General features: G+C 40.5%; 1 protein-coding gene across 1 annotated transcript in view; it reads right to left on the reverse strand.

Moving 5' to 3' along the window:
• Positions 1-2,239: 2,239 nt before the first annotated feature.
• The window catches only part of tbc1d32 (TBC1 domain family, member 32), a 40,087-nt gene continuing 19,068 nt past the window's right edge, over positions 2,240-23,258 (reverse strand). Inside the window, exons 25-35 of the mRNA XM_088404067.1 lie at positions 22,291-22,399; positions 21,036-21,129; positions 20,846-20,965; positions 18,871-18,957; positions 15,083-15,152; positions 13,212-13,330; positions 11,349-11,503; positions 11,038-11,178; positions 9,910-10,098; positions 8,491-8,632; positions 2,240-7,707 (exon numbers count right to left, since the gene is read on the reverse strand). Coding sequence (XP_088260193.1) covers positions 8,516-8,632; positions 9,910-10,098; positions 11,038-11,178; positions 11,349-11,503; positions 13,212-13,330; positions 15,083-15,152; positions 18,871-18,957; positions 20,846-20,965; positions 21,036-21,129; positions 22,291-22,399 — 1,201 coding nt within the window. The 3' untranslated portion in view covers positions 2,240-7,707; positions 8,491-8,515. The remainder of the gene's footprint in view (positions 7,708-8,490; positions 8,633-9,909; positions 10,099-11,037; positions 11,179-11,348; positions 11,504-13,211; positions 13,331-15,082; positions 15,153-18,870; positions 18,958-20,845; positions 20,966-21,035; positions 21,130-22,290; positions 22,400-23,258) is intronic.

The raw sequence follows: 23,258 nt of genomic DNA on the forward strand, positions 1-23,258 counted from the left end.
GTGAAGTTGCTGCTCAGATAACCACGCTTGGTTTGCCGCTGACCTTTTTCCGAAGCGGAACAAGCGACGACGCGGCAGATAGGGGCCGCCCGCCGCACACTCCATATCTTATCAGCCTCAAGCACTCGCACCTCCCGCGATGTCTTCCTGCCTGCGGAACATCTGTCGGCGGAGATTAAAAAAAAAAGAAAAAAAAAGTGAGCACCACGATGATATGGGCCGTCGTGACCCGCCACCCTGGAAAGGGTCAAACTGCCAGGTCATGACATCTCACTACAGCGGAGGAAATCAAAGCACCGTTTGGGTAATGTTTGTTGTCGCGCTAAAATTGGGCCGCGTCAAAGTGAAATTAGTTAAATAAGGTTTGAAATGAAAAAATGACGTTGACTTTTTACTTACAAACATTTAACATTTTAGCTGTCTCATTTTGTATTAGGGTTGTTGTTGGCCCAAGGACACAAAATGTGTTTTTTCTTTAAACAATTGGATATCAGTTTTTTTTGGATGCATGAACATTAAAGTTAAAATTCAAACATAAAAGAAGGCGTTTGGCCTTGTTGTTGTTTTTTTTTTATTGTGTGTGTGTGTGTGTGTGTGAGCGTGCTTGCTCACCTCACCATTTTATTTCCGTCCTTCACTGGACTGAGACGAGAGGTGCTGAACGTCAGGAAGCAACCTGCCTTCATCCCTGTTCTTGAATAAAATCTTTTTTTCCTGAGATTAAAAAAAATATATATATATATATATATATATTACACCATGGTGGCTTTTTTTTTATGTTTCAGGCATTTTGATGCACTTTTTTCAGTTTTAGACTAAGCTGTAAGCCATATAAACACTGTAAAAAATAATTAACAGTAGTTGAAAGTTGATTTTTATTGCTTTTTTCTTTTGTTAGAGAGGATACAGGTTCAAGTATACATTTTTCTAGATAATAATCTTATTTATAGTCTGCGCGTCGAGTGGGGGGGGGGCAGAGAACATTTTTCTTTTTCCTGGGGGGGGGGTTGGCAAAATATTATTGAGAAGCATTGGTTTAAAGAATGAAAAAAAAAATAGAAAATGAGTCAGATTCTGCATCAATGAGATTATTTTTATTTTGCTGTGTTTTGTTGACCATGAATATACAATTGTTGAAAATTCTATGCAAAAATAACCTTGGGCAATAAAGCGGATTTTCCAAGACATGATTATTTTTAGTTCACGTTTTCTTCATTTCTCGAAGCGTGGTTCAAAGGAAAACGACAAATCCGTCGTGGAAGTTGCTAAGAGTCTATTTGAAATAGTGGCGTGATTCTCTCATTGAAACGAAGATCAGCAGTGTTTGTTGACAGCGGAATCGGGATTTGAACAGGCTTACGGGGGGGATTTCAAGTCGGGCCTTGCAAATCTGTGGACAAACCCGACTCGGGTCGGGAATGGGGTGTCAAAAGAACGCGGAATTCGCACTATACGAAACTCCTGGTCGTCTTACGTTATTTTCGAAAATAAATGAGGGAGCAGGTGGATACTTCTGTCATAGTTAACGAATGCCATCCGAGCATCAATGCAAATTTCACGGCATCTTTATTAACCAAGATCTGACCTTTTCCCGCGCGGTTTTCATCAGCAAACTCCGACGTCATCCCATTTCAACGAGCACAAGAACAATAAGCTCCACGGTGGGAAATATTGACCGTGGCAAATGGAAATGCTAATGGAGGAGTCCCCAAAGCCCAGAGGTGTTCCGCCTGCATGGCGAATGGAGATGAGGGGAAAAAAATCAAAACCAAAAAAAAAAAAGAGGAGCTGAAGCGGGAAGAGAGGATGAACAACATTAGATTTTCCAAAACAGATAAGCGGAGAAGCAATCCAAATATAAAAAAAAGTAAAAAAAAAAAACAGATGAGATTATTTGTTCCTTGAGAAGAACAGGAGCATCGTATTTTTCGGATTATAAAATGCACCAACAAAAATGTGACGGAAAATGTATTTTTTTGGTAATGTATAAGCCGCACCGTACTATAAAGAAGGATGGTACGTGGAAGTTTTTTTTTATTGTTAAGAATACTGCACCAATACAACAGTAACATCCCTGTTTGACTCATAGTGTGCCCTCTAGTGGCGAATAAAATAGCAGCTCAAACTCAACAACAAAAGCTTTGACAAGTCTTCTTCTGTCTCCCTTTGTTTACTGGGAGATTGCCCTCTGGTGGCTATTAAAAAAAAAAAAAAAAAAAAAACGGCAGATAAGCCACATTGGACTGTAAACCACAGGATTCAAAGCATGACAAACAAGTAGCAGCTTCTAGTTCAAAGATTACGGTAATTTTAAAGTGACACTGATGACCTTTTCAACCTTCATAAAATATCTTCATAACACTCCAAGTGAAATATCGACTTGAATGGTACTATGTCATGGCGTGAGAGGGTCTGTATTGTTTTTAATGAAACCCAGCAACTTTGCGGAGGGTGGCAGGAACCCTGCCGTATGAAAAACTACAAACATGGTGACTGCTACGCGGCATACGTCACTTTCTCCTTTTCCTGTTTGTTACAAAGACGGCAGTCGATTCAAACGGATATTTGTGATTATTGCTGCGGGAGTACTAGGACATTGCCCTCTGGTGGCTGGTAAAAAAAAATATATATATATATAGATAAGTTGCACTGAGCTATGAACCGCAGGTTTAAGAAAAAAAAGTAGAGGCTTAGAGTACAAAATGTACGGTAATTGTACCGAACAAATACAGGGATGCAGTATCCAATTGCTTATCATAAACATACAATTGTGGAAATAAGCGTAGCATGGTCGAGCGAAAATATACAGTGATAGATCGCAATCATAGAATTGCTAACCATAATTGCTAATGTAAGAATTAAAAAAAAAACAAATGACTCGTGCTACCATCTCCATTCTGGTTTGTTAAATTTCCATTTAGCATGTGCGGGATATAAATAGGCTTAATGATTAGCTTGTCTCCGACTTCACACCAACACCTCACGGCCACCTTGTCACGCTAATTAGCAGCAATTACTCGGCCGCGGTTGCCTCGAAATGGGTCGTCGTTAACAACAACAGCACAACGCTGTTAAAAAAAACAAAAAACAAACAAAACAAAAAAACAGCCGCCATTAAGCGTAATCATCGCTAAAGCGTAAACTTTACAGAGGTCAAGCTGGCCCACCCGCCGCCGCTGACGAGCTTTTGGACACTAATTGAAATAAACAGCCCATTACGCCGGGATTAACCAGTTGCTCTAAATCAGCATTGGAGTCAAAAAAAAAAAAAGCACATGAGCAGTCAGTCAGCAAATAAACATTTATTTTTTTGCGATCATAAACATACAACTAATGACCATAAACATACAATAATTATATAAAACTAAAATTTTTAATCATTTCTGAACATTAACATATATGTGAATGGAAAATTGAGGGTAATGATTGTTTATGGCCAACAATTTATGTCTATGGTAAAAAAAAAAAATATATGTTTAGGTCATCAATTGTGGTCAGGCGTTGTATGCCTATAGTCAAAAATGACGTGGAACAATTTTATATCAATGTCAACAATTATATGTTGTTGTGGTCAATTTAACATTTATTCATTCTTGTCAGAACTGATTTTAATATGTCAACATTGTTAAGCCGAAATACAACAGTCTGACTCAGAATGTAAATAACACAAGACAACTGCGTATTCATATTTGAAATGCTAATGCGGAAAAAACGCAGTTGGAATGCTAATACTTAAGGCAATGCTCAGTGTTAACCTCTGAATGTTGATGTGGATTTAAATGCTAATGCTAAAAACGCTGTGTGTGATCATGGGAATGCAAAGGAAAAAAAAAAACCTGTGACCTTGAGATGCTATGGCCAAAAATACTGTTTATGGTTTTTGGAATTCCAATGCTAAAAAAATTGCGGTTTGTGGACTTGAGTCGCTAATGCTAAAAACGCTGTCTACGGTCTTCGGAATGGTAATGCTAAGGAAAAAAAAAAGCCTTCTGTTGACTTGAGATGCTAATGCTAAAATGCTATCTACGGTCTACGTCTTGGCAATACTAAGAAAAAAAAATGTCTTCTAAAGACTGGTACTGCTAAAAAAGTTCTCTATGGTTTTCTGAATATTAATATTATTAAATATGCTTTTGTGGATGCTAATGCTAAAAATGCTATCTATGGTCTATGTCACGATGATGCTAAGAAAACAAAAATCCTTCTGCAAACTTGAGATGCTAAAAAAGCTCTGTGGTTTTCTGAATGCTAATAATGAAATGCCTGAATGCCTTTGTGGACTTGAGACGCTGATGTTTTTTTACCTACGGTCTACATCAGGCAAGTGCTAAGCAAAAAATGTCTTCTGCAGACTTGAGACGGTCATGCTAAAAAAGGCTCAGTGGATTTCTGAACACTCATCGTAAAAAAATGCCTTTGTGGATTTGAGATGCTAATGGCAAAAATGATGTCTAGGGTCTTCAGAAATGCCTTCTGTGGACTTCAGATGCTAATGCTAAAACTGCGGTTTGTGGTCTTCCAAATGCCTTCTGCGGCCTTGATATGCTAGTGCTAAAAATGCCATCCTTTGCTTTTCATTACGCTAATACTTAAAACAAATCCCTAAGTGGACTCGAAATGCCCAAAAATCTAGGCTCGCATTTCAGTTTGACCGATTGGCCTGACTGAATGAGGACGACGGACATTCCCGGCTTTTCGTGGCCAAATATCAAGTGCCTCGACGGGGCGCGGCAGAGCGCACTTGCGACTCGGTTGAAAGTGCGCCCAGGCGCACTGTCAGCCAAGTCGGTGACACACACAAGACTGTCTCTCCTTATAAAAGAGCTGGTCGTCTCACAAAGGTTATCCGTCCCCCCGGAGTGCGTCAGCTGGTGCACAGTCGCGCCCGTCTCCAAGTGTCGGGACGGGCTGCGGGCGGGGGGGGGTCGGATGTCACGTCGCTCGCCGTCCGCAGCCCGCCCGAGACGTCGCCGGGCGACCCGGAGGGAACCCGGCGAAGCGCTCGAATGTTGACACTCGCTGTGATGCTGAGAGACACATCGAGAATGTGGGACGCACTCGAAAAAAACGAATCGCAATTGCCAGATTTAGCTAGCAACAACATTCCGACGTTAAAAACCCAGGAATGTGAGTGCTATTTCAAGGAGAATACACACCTGAAAATGTTTCTGAAATTCTGGATAATCACACATGTGTCCGGGTCAAATTGACCCAGGATGTTAATACTAACCTAGAGAACACACAAGTATAAATTAAACATTATCTTCTTACTTTGTGACGTCCCCCCCACTCCAAAAAAGGAGTTTTTCACACTTTTGGATAAATGCGCACACCATATTGACCCGGAGAACTGATTGCTCTTCCAGAGGAAGAAAAAAACACGAAACACTTCTCAAAACAAAATGTCAAATTTGTATTACACACTTTTTTTGACACATTCGGTGACGAAATTCACTCCAGGTCATATTGACCCTGAGATGGTATTGCTCGGAGAAAAAAAACAACATAAAATACTGGTCAAAACAAAATATTACATTTGGATCAGACACATTCCGAACACATTTGAGTGACTAAATAAGCTCCGGGTCATATTGACCCAGAGACATCATTGCTCTTAAGGAGGAAAAAACAAACAAAAAAACTGGTCAAAACAAAATATTGAATTTGTAATACACACATTTCAGACACTTTGGTCAACCTAATACCTTCCGGGTCAAAGTGACCCAGGGATATTTTTGCTGTTCCTTGCAAGCAAACATAGCAGTTGGGTTCAAATGCAAATGCAGTCGTGTGTAATTATGGAACAGTAGAAACATAAACATAAAAAAAACAAAACGTGTTTGTTCGAAAAACAAATTCATAACAAAACATAATTGGACTTTTATGAGGAAACAAAAATATCTAACATTACAAGAATAAAAGTCGTAAAGCTCCGGCCATAAAATTGTTTTTTTTTTTTTTCCCCTCCCGGTATTTACAACTGTATCATTGCAACATGTTGTTCCTCATAAAAAAAAAAAAAAAAATCAAATAATTTTATGAGTTTTACTTTGTCAGTTGTTTTTTTTTTAAGTCTAATTATGACTAGTCATTAACAGCAATGATTAAAGGGATTATTTGAGAAAGAGTTTAATTATTTTTTTTTTTTCTTTCCAACATCGGGATTGTCCTGTCTTTTTGCGCGCAAGACTTTTTGTCACTGCTGGCAGGTTTTGTGTTTTGTTTTTCTTGGCGAGGCTCCAAGTTTGCATACATTCGAGTTAATATAAAGCACCGTGTGTGCATCTTATTCATAGCGGCTGAAAAAAAACAAAGTAAACTTTATTCTTTTTGTGCTGGCTTGCCAAGTCATTAGCAGCCACCCTCCATTCAGACTGACGATGCACTCGCAAAATGATTGGTTTTTTTTTGTATGTATCTGACATTTGCATGCTGATTTTTTTTTTTGTAAATGCATTTTCGCAGCATTTTGTCTGCATGATGATGTTCAAGGAGAAAATTGTTCACGTTTCAGCCCGACTGACAATTGGCATTCTCTTCAACGGTGGGCGCATAAATAAATCTACTAAACAAATACGAATAAAGAAAAGCTTGATTTGTGTTTATTTGAGATTTGGAATTGGCAATTTCAATGCTGAGTCTCAACTGCCATACAGTACATGATAACGGTATTAATGATGGAATCAAGTCGTTGTCCCACTTTTTGAAACTTCTTGCAATAAGTGTACAGTAGGGCCTTGATGTGACCACATTTTTTTAAATATATCTTGTCATGCAGCCCTTATTTTTGTTTTGCTTCGACTTGAGAGCAAGAATTTGACCTGGCACAACAGCATATATTCTTTATCCTCTGCAAAGAACGTCCGTTAATGCAATGATTTACAGTGGTTTCCTTCTTTATATTCTGTTTGGCACTATTCTTAGTAAAAAGTGAAATATAATTTAATTATACATTAATATACAGTATTTTCTTTATTAAAAACACAGCATTTATTTTGTGTATATATATATATATATATATATATATATATATATATATATATATAAAGAGTATTATTCTTATTAAAAGCACATCACAACTTGTATTTTGTTGTTTTTGGTGTCAGGTGGAAACAGATTAAGGACGTTCCCATTCATATCAAAGGACAAAGATGATTTGATTCCTAAAACCTCTGCTCATAACATGCCAATGGTCCCAAGGTGATGTATTCATTAGGCTTTTGGTCATCTTGTGATTAAAGATCACTATTTTGTGACAGTTTACGCATGATAACAGTGTTATAGCTAGCATGGTTCTTGCTAGCATTTCACCACATTTCGCTACAACCTCTTTTAACAACAGTAACATTCTGGAAGCCTTTACATATGATAACATCCGATCATCGCTCGCTCCCCTTGGTAGTAAGTTGCAACCCAAACGAAGGTTTGAGATTCATTTGGGATTCCCGCCCGACTGCGGCGGGCATGAGAGCCATCATACGGGCGAGGGGACGGCGTGCTTACTGATGAGGCTTTACTGGCGTGATGCAAGCGTCCTCATGCATCTTTCATCACGGGCGGCTGCCGTGTCTTACGTGGGCTGGCATTAATGCCACACCGGTGCAAGGATGTCATTAAAAAAGTACAAGAGTCTACCTTTAGGCTTCTTGGTAATGATGCGGTTGCCTCAAAGCTTGAAGACAGCTTGGAAAGTGGAGATTTAGAGACCTGGAAACCGTATACAGGCATATGAATTTTACATGATCAGAAGGCTGTATAGATTGTCACTGTGTGGCGGATGTCCAAATATGGTCAACCTCTTTTTTTTTTTTTAAACAAATCAATCCGATTGATCTGCCCCCACGTCATGATTATTTAAAATGTTGAGAACAGCTTGAGAACAAATCCATTTGTTCTACTGAAGGCTCAACTGTTTAACTCCGCCTCTTCCGTTACTCTGCAGGAGCCGTGCGTCATGCGTCGCCTCGAGATTAAAAGTGTTTTGGGGTAAGCCTACTTTTTGAAATTAATGTAACGCTTCAGTACAGAAAAAACGGGTCACTTTTGATATGGCTGGCACAGGTAATGTGCTTGGGACGTATCCCATCGTTGTAATCAATAGCAACATGAAAATGTCGGTGTTTCAGTGCATTGTTTTGATGTAGTGCACATTGTAAGGAAGTTTTTCCTTCTCTCTTTCAGAAATTTTGGAGATGCGAGGATTCTTTTCCACTGGCTATATGGTGGAAATTAACCTCCGTTAGCAACACGAATTAAAAACTTCAAATGAAATCAGCATTTCGCGGGCCACGTATAATAATGTGGTGGGCCGGATCTGGCCCCCGAGCCTTGAGTTTGACCACCGTGCTTGACATGTTACTCAGCACAAGGTTCAGGTGTTTTTTTTAGTTGTTTTTTTACTTTCCTGAAATGTAGCCATTTTGGAGACGCAAGAATTCTGTCCCGCGGAAAATACGGTTCAACTTCACTTCCGTTAGCAACGTAACTTACGTTAGCAAGGCGCTCTCCACGTTTACTAGTCTGGGTTACGCATGCTTTTCATGTCACTGAGCACAAGGTTCCGGTAGCATCTTTCCAGAAGTTCCATGAAGTCCAGATAATCGGAAAACCTGAAGCCCTGGATGGGTTCTTCCTGTGAAGACATCCCAACCACAATTTTTACAAAGCTACATGCTAAATGCTAACACAACGCTCAAGGTTATAACATGTCTTGAAAATGATTTAGCTGTGTGTTGACTTTTTATTTGCACTGTAGTACTCCCAATGTGGCAAAATGAAAATTATTCTCAAGAATATTGATTTTCACCTTTTTTTAAACACACATTAGGAATTTGAAGGCACTCGTATGCGCCACAGCTGTGTGTACAAACGTCCCGCATCCGTACGTCCCACAGCGGTGCACAGACTTGACAAAGCTGCACACGTACTTCCCACAGCGGCGTGCGTGCATCCCGCAGCTCCGGATCTACGTCCCACAGCGGTTAGCCAGCGTTTGAGCGCTTCAGTTCCCCGTCGCAGACTTAGAACGACGCCAACACGTCGTCTCCCTTTTCAATTTTTAATTTGGCTGAAATATAGATATTGCTCCTTGCGAGACAGGCCTCGCGCGTGTCTATGTAAAACTCTGCCCTTCACACATCGTTCCCACAGACATAAACGACGAGGCTGGCGGAGACAAAATCGCAATATCTAAAACTTAATGGTTCAGTTCAGGATAAGGACTGTGTAAAACTCTCCAACACGCACACACATATGTGCACACGCACACACTTAGTCTATCTCAGGCAGTCGTATCTGATGCTGGCGCTCATTAAGCGAGCGTCCTGTGATAAAGTCTCGCTAACTGCTGTTTTATTCGCAGGAAGTGGGCGGTGGATGACGGCCACGTTAACTTAAGATGACAATGACAGCGTGAAATCCCACTTAATGAGACTCATTGGACAGATGGGAAAAGAGAATCAAAATCCTCGAGACAATATCCGGACAACCCGGGTAGCTCTGTAAGACAGGGTTAATAGACAAACCCATTATCGGCTGGGCTGAGTATGGAACCATATCCGGCATTTTGAAAAATATTGACTAGTACTGTATTGGCCTTAAAAAAAGACAGCCAGATACTGATAGTTTAAAAAATATACTGGGGAAAAACAATAAAGTGGCCAGGACAAAATATTTAGAAAAAAAGGTAAACATACGTCTATATGAATACTACAACATAGGCTGGTCCGATCATACTACATATGAATTAACAGTGAGAAAAGGATTAAATAAATGCCGGCTCCAATATTACATTTCTTGACCCTGAAAAAAACAAAACAAAAAACTATCTACCACAATTCTTCAACCTTGGTACTTAAACTTTCTAAGAGCAAAACCCCTCACAGTTGTACGTAGGTCATGCCAGCTCACCTTGAGGAAAACTTGCATGTGGCGGGCTTGCGTTTGCTGCAGCAGAAGCGGCTGCAAATGTTTGAGGACGGCCAGGCAGACGTACACCTGGTAGTCGCCTCCCATCAGCGTGCAAATACAAACGTAGTGGCAGATCTCAGGCCAGTCCAGAAAGTTCCAGAAGCACTGGCTCAGCCAGTGGATGCAAATCTGCGTGGAAAGACCGGAGCTATGAGTGCCTTGTTTACGATTCAGCGAGTCTTGTTCGCGTTTGACACTTTTGTTGCCCGTGTTGGGTCATTTTGAGGGCACGACACAAGTTGCATATGGCCGACTGACTTTGCATTGTGGTAAATTGTACGCAAGTAAAAACATGGCACGCATACATCTGGAGTGTAATTTAAGATTGTGCTGACTAAGAATCATTTAGAAGGAAGGAGGCTTGGCTGGCCGGCGGCAATGTTAAATATTGAAGAGGGATCATGGGACGTGGAGATGAGTGGACGAACGCTCGTTGTTTATTTGCAATTACCAAACATTCGTTGCGGGGCGTCAAACCCAACACGACGTTTGGAAATTAGGGCCCGACCGATTATGGCCTTTCAAACATTGGTCCCATATTTTAACTTTGGCTTTTTTTTTTTTAGTAGTCCAGTTTGTCAGTCCCATAGTTATTTTATTGTTTTCAAGTATTTAACTACAGGAGGGTCTAAATGGCTGGTGAGTTAAAAAAGAACAAAGTATTAATAAATTACATTAGGTACTTAAGTACTATACAGTAATAATCAATTACTTTAAGTATTAAGGTGACTATTTCAAATGCTAAAATAATCAATTGCTGGATGTACTTAAGTACAAAAGTAATCCATTGGGGTTTGGAACCCTGTTTTTAAGCTTCATGGGAGCTTGGACCTCACCTAACACCAACCTTGAATGTCTAGCTGATACAAATCTCTTGCTCATATGCAAAGGCACCTCCTCAGGTGCGTGGGAGCGTTTGAAAAGTGTTGCCGACTGAAAGGCGGAGAGGCACCGAGGGGGGGCTTGAAAAGCGGGAAGATGAGCCTAATGTTAAGTGGCGTGGCTCTGGAGTCGGAGGCATTAAATCGGCGCGCGTGGAGGACGGCGAGGACAGACAAAGGGCGTGACCTGTGAAGGCGTGAAACCGGACATCCTGAAGGCAGCGTGCACCAGCGGGAGTTCCTTCTTCAGCAGCATCTCCACGTAGTGAGCTGAGCTCCAGTACAGCGGGGACATTCCTGACTGGGCCACTCGCGCCGGAAAGTCCGCCTGCAGCCCACGCACCCAAAGTTATTTTTGGGCTCTGACTGATTCGTCGGCCTGATTATTGCAGATCTTTAAAACACATTCTGACATTCTAAAATCAATTATTTGTTTTTAAATAATGGCAAACATTTGCTGGGTGTATATATATATATATTTTGATATCGCGTACTCACCGAGGCGTGTGCACTGGCTGGCCAGATGAGGGCAGAAGTGAGCAAGCAGGACAAATTGAGCAGCACCCTCAGAGATCGCTGCCAGTCTCCAGACATCATCAGGAACACAGTTGACGTCAACCAATCGTGCCCAGGATATTCTTCCTGACCGATGACTGACGTGCTAACTCAAGGATCAATATCTGCGGACGAATGAATCCAGCTGCCAGCATAATCATTGAATTCCCAAGAAAAATTGAGAGGCATGTTTTACCTGTTAGTGATTTGTACTTGTCTACGTTTTGGACTTTTATTGTCCAAATAGGGAGGGATGCAATATTTCTATTTAAAGATATCCATTAGTTTCATATTCCTGGGGTCTACAACACCAGAATAGATATAACTCTGGGGTGTCAAATTCATTTTTGTCGCGACCCATTTTGTAGATACGACTTACCTCACTGAATCGATATGATGAGGAAACCAAGTGCATTTAAATTGTCTCGCAGTATTATTAGTGCACGCAGCAAATTGATGGCTTTGTAGTTTTGAAATCAGAAATAAATCATAAGTTTGCTGAAATATTGTTAAGATTACTGTAACGAAAGCAAACCAAAAAATATTGTAAACTCTCTACTTTATTATTTATTCTAAATTTTTATATTCTGACTTTAGAAAGAGTCATGGAAATTTACATGATTTGCTTTTACGGGCCACATAAAATGATGTGGCCCCTGAGCCTCGGGTTTGACACGTGTGATATGACTGTTTTGAAAGGCATGATGTCACTGACAAGTTTGATTGGCGACAGTGAAAAAATATTCATAAGTGACTCAATACCACAAGTGTAGTGAAGAAAAAAAAACTATGGGTAATAAAAAAAACCACCCATGCGTTAACGTGATCAAACAGACTACATATCGTTGTTTCACTAGTCACACTTAAAACCATAATGTGCAACCTTAACACTTACCCTGAATTATGCCGCTTCCCAGGCAAAAGCTCAAAATTGTGTTGAATAGCACAATGCGACACCAACTCGCATGCGTGAAAGTCAGTCTGGGGATCTCAGGGCTGTTTTGCGAGTTCTGATCATTTTTGACTGCCAAATAATACAATAAGGAGGACAAAAGTGGTGATTTGTTTGGCGAGGACGCCGCCGGCTGAGTGGCAAATAACAGACAGCTAAAGAGCGCTTTGACTGTGACTGACTGCCTCATCAATCTGCAATGTGCTGTCAACTTGCCACAGAATTCCAAATGATGCACGGCCCAGTTAAAAGAAAAAAAAAAAAACATTTTTCATCTAGAATGCAACCATGTCGAGGGAATTAAACAAAAAGACAAAGCATAATCGGATGGCCTGTTTCCTTTGGCTGCTTTGGGAATCTCAGTGCCACTTACTATACGACCTACCTTCAAAAACAGTCTCACAACCTTTATTTGAAAGCCCACTTTGAAAGTCAGAGCCAAATTTTGAATCCTAAACTCAGTTTGAAAGCCTAAACTGAGTGGATGGAGCTTCTTTCTTTCAACCCTTCCACAACTATCAAGAAATTCCAACGTCCACATGATACGGCAGGAAATACATTCTACGAGGCCCAATGTTATCCCATTAAGTCCAAAGAATTATGCTAAACAATAAAAATGATGACGAGATAAGACATATTCTAAGCAACTGTGATGTCATTTTTAGTTGACGGCAAGTGTCAAAAGGCCGTCGCCTGAGATGGATGAAAACGGTTGGATTTTGCTGCCTAATTCAAATTCCGCAAACAAAACAAATTCAAATTGAAATAAATTCAAATTCAAATTCAAATAACCCTAACCCTCAAGCTAAAATGAGTTTGAGAACCCCTACCCTAAAACATTAGTCAAAGGATACCCAGTGGCGAGGAAATTGGAACCCTTCGGCGGGACAGGAAATTTTTGATGTGTTTCATGAGGATCACCAGGTGGCTCTCCGCATCTTCTTGCCGGAAAAGTTTAAGGGAGGCGCTGTATCTGGAAAAAAGAAAAAAGAAAAAAGAATACAATAACAATATCTTGAATTTATCCAGTACCAGCCTATTCTGGACCATTTGTAAAAAAATATGTATGGATACCTGGTAATTAATTTGTGGACCCACCCCCCAAATGTATAAAAAAGTTTTTCGGAGTGAATAAGTCCAATGAATGCGATTAATGGGAGTTTCCCGCAATTGGGGGGTGTTCTCATAACTAAAAACAATTTTCACCCAATGACCCTAGCATACATAGTTTTTTATAAGAATTGGCCAAAAAAAAATGCACGTTTTTTTTTCAGCTTTAGACTAAACTGTAACTTGTATAAACACTGTAAAAAGTGGGTAACGGTGATTGGAAGTTGCTTATATTGCATTTTCTTTTATTAATGTTGAAATAGGTACTTGTAGGTATTCTAATTATACCTTAATGTATTGATAGTAATCTTATTCACAGGGTGGGAAGCGTGAAAGGTTTTCTCTTTCCTGGGGGGCGACCGGACGACACACACAAAATGAGGCTAGTGTGTTTGTGATGGCGTCTCCTGCTGAGCACTAAACACAACAGTTCAGCAGTTGGGCATCTTTTTTTTTATTTTTTATCTCAAGTGCTCCCTTTAGGCACGTGGAGCGTATACGTCTTCAAGGCAGTGTGCGCCGTGGCCTCGTTAGCTACTATTTTCTTGCCGCATGATGTTTTTGTGGAACGTCAACTGATTCGTAAATATGGACAAGGATCGCTGGGTGGTATCTCAGGGATCATTTTAATATGTTATCGTTTTTCTTGATCATTCTGTGCATTCATGTGTGGTAATTCAATATTGTAAAAATCTGTTCAAAAACATAACCAATAAACACTAACAAGCAATTTTTGAATAGTACTGTTTTCATATACACATAAATAAATTACAACACACAAAATGCATGGAAGAAATATTGACAAATACACAATGAATAATTATTATATAGTTTGATGTAATGAAAACATTTAATGCAGCTTATTTATATTTATTAGTACATACTGGACATAATATAAATAATAGTATACACATACGATCATAAAAATACAGTACCAGTCAAAGGTTTAGAAATAACCTCTCCTGTATTTGCATTTATTTAAAAATGAATTCTTTTTAAATATTGATGTAATTATTTGGCAAACAAAAATGCTCAGCAAAAATCGGGATGCTTGAAACCACATTAAAAAAAAAACAAAAAGATTCCAGTAAGAGTACTCAACTCTTGAATATTCACCGATATCGATACCAAGCAGATATCAACAACAGAAAGATGCATGGACTCCAATATAACATTTGTCAAACTTCATAAATGAATGGCAATTTTCTAATCTGTCATTTTTAGTTCGTGACCAAGCGACTGAAAATCAAATAAGGCCTGGTATCGGCTCGATACAGATACTTGGTATCAGGACTGGCCCATCCCTAATTAAAAGAGAAAGTGTTGTAAATGATATTCTTCAAAGTAGGGCCCAGATAACACATTTGCACATCTTGATATTTCCTCAGAAAGTTTTCACCTGTTCATGAGACCATGTGAAGGCGATTCCAAACCTTTGACTGGTATTCTATACAAAATTTACATGACCGACCTTATAAACGCCGAAGTTATCGATTATCGTGTATGCCAGCTCTAAATACAAAATAATTCAACTATATAAATGTAAACCATATAAATCAATGCATAAATTATGAAGCAGTATCACTGTAAATAAAGACGAAAAGCGCCAACCGACCTCAGACAGATATCCATCCCAAGGATTTCCACAGGCGACAGTTCCACACCGTCCACGCTCGTCTCCTGCGCTGTAAGACAATTAAAAGACGCGTAAGGAAAAACAGTCAAGCGGCAATTACCGCTCGCTGCTTTCGAGGCCGGAGAGCGTAAATAACGTGTCACAATCAGCCCATTTGGTGGGCATCCAATCAGCATTACGGCGGCGGCACTTAACCGGCATCGGCCATAAAAAGGCATCCGATGTGATGAGTGCACAGCTAGCTCCTTTGGCGTTACACATGTAATTGTGTGCGAGCGAGACGATAAAAGCGCGGGGGTGATATTTTACGTTGAAAAATGTTGTCGTGGTTTCCTGCCGGTGGGGAAAACTATTTTCTTTTATTGTTATTGTTGTTATTACGGTTGTGCTTCACAGTGGGGGAAAAACAAATTACAACATCATCGCTCACTCGGTATGATGAAAAATACACAGCAGATTGGTGAGAAACTACCACTACTGCTTCTGATACTGCCACGTTACTCCCCATTCAAATATGATTCACGGCGAGTACTACTAGAGTTTACCTCAGCATATCATAAGGCTGGCAGCCCGCCAGACTTTTCCTGACCCTCCAGTCGGGCAAAGTGCAATGTTGACAAAATAGGTTTTCTGGGGCAAACCCAATGCTATAATGCTAATGCTATGAATATCATGGTGATTACCACAATTCCTACTACCAAAACTACACATGCTACAATTTGCTCCGACGACGACTACTAGTACCACCGCTACCACTGTACTCCCACCGCTACTACTATTGTCACTGCTAACTACTACTAATTTCGCTAGCCGTAGTACAACAATTGAGAGAAGCAGTAGCACTAGCACTCCTCCACGGCATGACATTTTTGCACAGGACCACAAAATATCTCGAGTGAGACAAAACTAAAAACGAGTTGACATCTGTGCGCTCCTAGCTGAACCGCCGAAGCGCTATTGTACATATTAACCAGTAAAATATTATTTGACGGCACTTTTCATAATCCTAGTGGTGCAGCTTGATATGAATGGCCAAGTAGGACTGCAGTGTAGCGGACTCGCCGACCCGCGATGTTAAGACGCCACATTAAAGGCGCTCTGGTTTTGCGGCCCGTTTTCAAAGAGACGAGTCCGCCCCCGAGCACACGGGCGGCGAAGACGGCTGACGTGACAGAGGTTAATGCTCGCCAAATGAGTCTGCTCTCGGCGCACAATGAGAGCGCTCGAGAAGGGCTGAGGCGCCAGGCGCGCAGCCAAGACACACACACACACACACGCGCGCACACACACACGCATCCCATTCGCCTTCTGATCTCCTAAGCTGTTATTTGCAGGGATTGATTATAAGAATTTAGGCCTGAGAGTGGAGTTGTAAAGTGTGTGTCTAAAGCTAAAGAGTCCAAAGCATATACATTAGTGCATCGATGTACTAGCATTTATTCGGCTAGTTTTGTTTTGACTTGCAAGCAAATAAACCAAAATATAATTTAGAAAATACATACTTTTTGCAGTTACCGCCAAACAATGTGTCGTCTAACTTGCTCATCTTATTCGCTTCTCCTTTCAGGCAGAGAAGAGTAAAAATGAGCCATTCATTTCTATTTATTTTGTCATAATTAGAATGTTATGACTTTTGAAGAATTTTGCATTATGGAAGTCCAGGCGAGTTGCCGTTTATTAAAGTGAAAAGGGAATGCATCGGGTTTTCAATAGGTCCTAAGGTGACAACGTTTCCAATTTTGAATGGCAGTAAATGAGCCTGACATGGGTTAAATTTGACACCATCTTGACCCTCCGTTTGGAAGCATTTAGAAGGGATGGCATATTGAAAGCTGTCATGTTTTGACAATCTATGGAATATTTTAGCCTAATGTTTTTTTGCATGCTTTTCCTTTGATATCACGCATTAAAAACATCAAAAAGCCTGAGTTGGGTCAAAACTTCCCCCAGGGGTTAAGCAAGCAGAGTTTTGTTAGATGAAATGATATAGGTTGGTTGATGATTTTTCTGTTGAAATATACTTTGGGACCCCGGGGTATGACATCATTGCCTCAAGTTTTGTTTCAGCTTATGACGTGATCCGGGATGTTTTTTCGTCCCGTCTTTATGGTGTTTTTCCTGCTTTCCGACAAAAACAACTGTCATGACCCGAGGAGTTGGCTGTATTTGTGTTGTTTTGTCTCCATCTTCAGGCGTTTTTCAAGCTATTTCAAAAAGTCACAAGATGTTTATTTTTTTCTAGGCCTAAAAATAGAAGACCGTTGTTAATGCCGCAACGATTGTGTACTGAAAAAGGACTCATCGTCATTCCTTTATTAGATGGCTAGCGGATGACTTCATCAATTAGCGAAGGTGTCGATATTCCGATAGGTCACACACTGGAGGATCCGCTCATTTATTTCTTGGCACAACAGCCTCGAAGCTTTGCAATTAAAATGGGCTCCAAAAAGAAAAAGCTATTTCCGATCATGATTATTGTTTTTTTTTCATGATTTTTTAAAACTATGTATGAACATATTAGTCATTATCGTAAAGGAAAATATTTGCTCGTTTACGAAAGTATCCGTTTTTGATTCAACCATTTACATGTTTTTAAAAATCTAATTTGATTTTTTTTTTACTCATTGTACATTATTTTGTTATCCATCCAATATTTACTCCAGGGCTCGGCGAGATGGCCAAAAAAAATAAAATCTCTATTTTCACCAGTTAGAGTATTACAATTCATATTGATTTTAACTGAAGAAATAATCCCGACTAACATTTATTTAAAGGTTTGATAAGGTTTGACAATAAGGTATACTGATTTTTAATCCATTTTAAAGTAAAAACTTAATATTCATAAATTGTGCATAATTAGCTCCAATGTCACAATGAATTTGTTCAATCCCAAAGGCGTATTTTCATGTATCTTTCGTGAGTCTAGGCATTCAATCTTAGGCATTTATTTATTCATTATTTTCAAATATTATGAATAAAAAGAAGCACTGAAAGAGTTAATAGTAACTATTGTAAATTATTGTCTTGTAAGTTAATCAATTAATGAATTTGATGCACTGTCCAGCCCTAATTTACACACATTTAAATGGCATCCCATCTTATCAGAAAAAGCAGAATTGCGGAAGCAGCTGCCATCAGGCGGTGCAGCTGTACCTAATGAAGTGTCCACGAAAAACCCATTTCAATCGTTCGCCTCCGATGCTATGAAAAGTTGTCCTCAGGTGTTTGATATCGTGAATTTAATTTGTGAATATTGTGTGGACGAATTAAGAAATATGCAATTAAACGCAGAGGTGCCGGCGGGAAAAATAAGTGTGCAGCTTCAAACTGGGAGACCCGCTAATTACCGCTGCAGCATCATCATCATCATCATCATCATCATCATCATCATCATCAGTTTGTTTCACCGCCGGCTAGTAAACAGTAACCTGCTGACAGCCCGCAATGATTTAAAAAAAAATTTTTCAATTCCCAATCCTGAAGTAAACGTGTCTCATTTACTACATGTGTTTCAAAAAACGAATGCGCCGTGTCATTTTCTTTCTATCTTCCGGCTCGGCGTTCCGCACCTCGGCTATCCTATTAGGTGAAAGCCACGCATGTTGTCATCGCGCAAGAGCGTCAGCAGCAGGCAGTGAAAGAGCACAGGTGTCTGGAGAACAAAACGCGGCGCGCTGCCCTTTAGCCACCTTTCTCACGTCCGGACTTGTCAGGATGGAGAAGAAGCGGCGGCCGGGCCGGCGTGTTGCCACGTGGCACTCACTGACCTTTGTTGTACTCGGGCGGGGAGAAGAAGCGCTCGCTGGAACATTTGGACAGATGGAAAACAACCTTCTCCAGAAGGTCAGCCAGCACTGCGCATGAAAACAAACACACACCCGAGCACACGCGAATGAGACGACCGCGTAAAAGGCGACAAAACAGCTGAGGATTTCATTTGGTATCGTTATTGTACAAGATGTGGCCAATTTGAAAGTAAACACCTTAACAAGAGTCTTTCACTAGTGTGTATGAGAGAGTTTCAGCAGCAGGTGTGTGTGAGAGCATTTTAATCACTGATACACGTAATTTTAGAGTATGCGGGCCAACAAAGACATACATTGCTTGTGTGTAGTAAAGCCTTTCAGAGTATTTGAACGAATACATTTCACTAGCATGTACGAAAGGGTTTTAGTCATGATTGAGAGCATTTTGGTTGTGTGTGTCAGGAGAAAAAGAACAGTAAACAGTATGGAGATTCAGCATGGCGTACATGAGTTTTTCAGCTGTGTAAATGACAGCAGCGTTTAAAAATATTTCAGGGGTCTATTAGAAAGTGGAAACGAGCTCATTTCACTTGTGTTTGTGAGTGTTTCAGTAGTGTGTAACAAAGGGCTTAATTGATTGGTCATTATTGGTAAGTGCTGCAATTTTCCTCCAATGAAGTGTTGCTTAAAGCCGGGTGGCAGCCAGCGCTTAACGGCGGCCCGCATAAATGCAGATCGGCTTATAAATGTTCACGGCGGCGCATCCCGCCTTAAAAAGAAAAGGAGCGACGAAGAGTTTGGCGGGCGTGTTTATGAAAGGCGGCACACTTGACGCATCGGCGACAGGACGACGCCCACCTTGGCCGCGACTTGCTTTTGTCCCGCTGAGTCACGGCCGCACTTGCCGGGAGCGAGCGTGACATTTGAAAAGGACCCGCTGCGACTTCTTAAAAGCTTCTAGTGGGCGCGTGTGAATGGAAGGCCGACATCACATTAGTCCATCAATGCCAAGCTATTGATTTTGAATAGTAGCCTTGAACCTCAGGGTGTCATTTACGTGATTATATGAAGCATCATAATATTTCAATGAATCTTAATCAGTGTCAGAAAAAAAAAAGACTATTGATTTTTTTTTTTTAATGGAATCACATTGAACGTTTGAAACATCAGCGGTAATAGACAAGATGTTACTCAATCAATTAGATGATCATCTTTGAACAACTGAGACTCATTGTTATCGTTTAGCGTCAGAGGCTGAATGCCATTCATTTGGAAAGGACTTCTTCTCAGTGGTTTATAGTTAGCGGAGGTAAAATCATCTTGAAAACAATTCTCAACTGATCATCGAAAAAATGCAACGAACCTACAGATTTCAATGAGGCTAAAGGTGTATTGTAGGTTGGTAGGTTTATTATAGATTGGGATCACTTGGTGAAATTTTCCTTTTTTTTTTCTTATTATTGTAAATAGAGAATAAATATAGCAAGGATCTGAGGTCGAAATCTCTTCTATTCTATGTTCTTTATTGCCATAGCTCTGAGAAGCCCCAATTTGAGAAAAACCTTTGTATCATAACAATCAGGTTTTATTCTATATGTCATACAAACTAGCTTAAATTATTAGCCAACTCCGCCTCTTGGTTTTTCATCCTTTTCTCACTCCCTTGTAGAATTTGAGTTTTCCCCAAACGGTGCCCTACTTTTGGGTCGTACCCAATTATCAGCTAGTAGGGCTGGTTGATTTATGAAACGATTTCCAAAGAATTTCCATAGATTTCCATAGGATTACCATAGAATGACGTTAACTTTTTTTTTTTTTTTGGTAACCGGTAGAATACCGTTGATTGCTGAGCTCAAACACTTGGTTTTGACGATGGCAAAATCATGTCGTCCTTGCAAATTCTCAAGAGCACCAACTTGTTTTTCTCCATGTTCGTTTTTCACATTTTCTGAGTTTAGCCAAAACAGCGCCCGGTCTATCCCAGCCATCATCTTACCTGTGGTGCTCAAGCCGTTGTGCCCGATAAGTTTGCGATAAAGTCTGCGGCAACTCTCCATCCAGCTGTCCTCCGTCTTTGCGGTTGGGGATGATGTCAGGAAATCAATCATCTCCGGTTCTGTTCAACGAAATGAGGCGACAGCTCTTTGTTCATGTTACAGAAAAGAATCGCATGAAGGGAATCTCACCCAGCGGGTTCTGGCGGGTCCTTGGTGGGTCCGAAATGTAGCAGGTGGGCGGAGGTAATGATGAAAACATGGGCCAGGGATAAGGAACATCTCCCTGAATGGAATACCGAGAGACCAACTAAAAGTTGTTCAGTGATTCAGAGGAAAGCAAAATGAAGGAAACATTTTCGTCTTTTCTCTCGAAGCAAAATTCAGTACTTTCTCAAAGAGTCGTTTTGGTTGGAATTCCACTATTCCTCATACTAGGTCTTGAACAGGATTTGATTGGTTTTGATCTGGACTAGACCTCACATTTCCTGCACCTTGGTCCTCACATCTACTCAATGTCTTTTGTCTTCGCTGGGTCTTACATTTCCTTAGTCCTTGGACATGATCTCATCCCAACTCATCAATGTCTTGCCGTGGATCTTCCTGACATCTGGATTCTGCACCTCAGTCGTGAGCTTGACTCAATCTCACCTACTAAATGTCAGTATCAATTGGGTTTGAAATCTCCCCTTTCTGGGCCTTGACTCCTCAATGCTTTGTCATGAATCTTCATAACATTTCCTCCGTCTTGGTCTTGACTGCATGATATTATTGATGATATCATTGCACGATATTTGGTCTTTTCTTGGTCCCATTTCGACCAGTCGTAGTCTTAGAACGATCCCACGTTTTCTTGGTCTTGATTTTGACTCCGTGGTACCTTTTCCTCTCCCATGCAATTCCATGGCATTGGTCTTGACTCGGTTTCATGTGTTTTCCATTTCAGTACGTTAAAAGTGACTTGCAGATAAGGCCATCAATAAGGAAGTGATTGCTGAGCATTCAAAGTTCATCAAAGCCGAGCTGCTGCACATGCGCGCGTCGTTCTTTCCCTTCATCTGCTTTTTTTGTATTCAATGCTGCATTTATTTTGCTTGTTGTGATCTCTTTTTTTTCAGCCCAAAACTTGAACCCCCCCCAATCGCAGCTGATTTACCAACAGGAGGGATAAACAGAAGAGCTGTGAAATTTGAAGCAAACACTCTGTTCGGAGAGCTTGACACGTTCTCCATTCTGTTGGAAATGTGTCATATCCTTTCCGTGACCTCGGCTTAAAATGAAACCCTGTTTTCTGTTCACTGAAACAAGACCTGAATAATTGATAAGCAGTACCCAATCCTGAGAGGCTGCAAGCTTCAAACGCGCAGCGAAGCGTTCTCTGTAATAAAAAGGGACATCAATACCCGATACAACTGAGTAGATTCGAGTTTGGACTTTTGAGACTGACCTGCTGCAAGGCTCGAGGGGGCAGTGTTCTCTCTGACGGGCCTCCAACAACGGCTATGCGAACCAATACGTGGTTCCTCTCCATAGACACACTGTCTAAGATGAAGCTCCTGACAAGAAGAAATTGAGCAAAACACTTTACTCCTGAAGAAAATGGAACATTTCGTAGCGTTTGTGAAGAAAGAGCCAATCCGTGTTCTTGGTCTTGACCTGGTTCGAGTTTCTCACAGTCTAGGTCTTGAATTTGTCTGGCGAAGTCTTGGTTTTGATTCAGTGTCACATTTGACCAATCTTGGTCCAATATTTGATATGTCTTAAACTTGAATTGGTCTTGCAATTACGTCTTAACTTGGTACGTATTTTCTCAGTCTTGGTCTTAAGTTTACTCAGTCTTGTACTCTCCTTTGTCTCAAGAGTTCTATGGTCTTGTTTTGGATTCAGGTTTCCCCAGCCCTGGTCTTGACTGTCTCCTATTTTATTGGTCTTAGTCTTGACTCGGTCTCGAATTTTCTATGCCTTAATTATTAATTCGTCTAACATTTGCTTAAATTGACCTGAGCTTCCATTTTTTTCTGGACTTGGTCTTGCTTTTATCTCATATTTGCTTGGTGTTATTTAATGGATCCCAACTCCTTAGCGTCTTGATCTTGAGCTTGGCCTTAAATTAGCTGGCCTTTTTCTCACTCTTGGTCTTGATTTGGTCCTACATTTACTGGTCTTTTTCTCATTCGTCTCTCTCTCAAGATTTCCTTGGTCTTGTTTTTGACCAAGTCTCAACTTCTCAACGCTTTTCATCGTGACTCTGGTTCATGTTTCCTCGGTCTGGGACTTGACCGGGTCCCACATGTCGTCAATCTAGTCTGGGTCTCACATTTCTCGAGTCCTCAGGGGTAATAGGATTTGATGAATAATTGTATTAAATTCTCTGGACCTTTATGGGCCATTCCAAGTTTTTAACAGCAAAAAAAG

The sequence above is a fragment of the Hippichthys cyanospilos genome, chromosome 20 (assembly GCF_059441005.1).
Source record: "Hippichthys cyanospilos isolate Australia breed blue-spotted pipefish chromosome 20, RoL_Hcya_1.0, whole genome shotgun sequence".
In the NCBI taxonomy this organism is placed as follows: domain Eukaryota; kingdom Metazoa; phylum Chordata; class Actinopteri; order Syngnathiformes; family Syngnathidae; genus Hippichthys; species Hippichthys cyanospilos.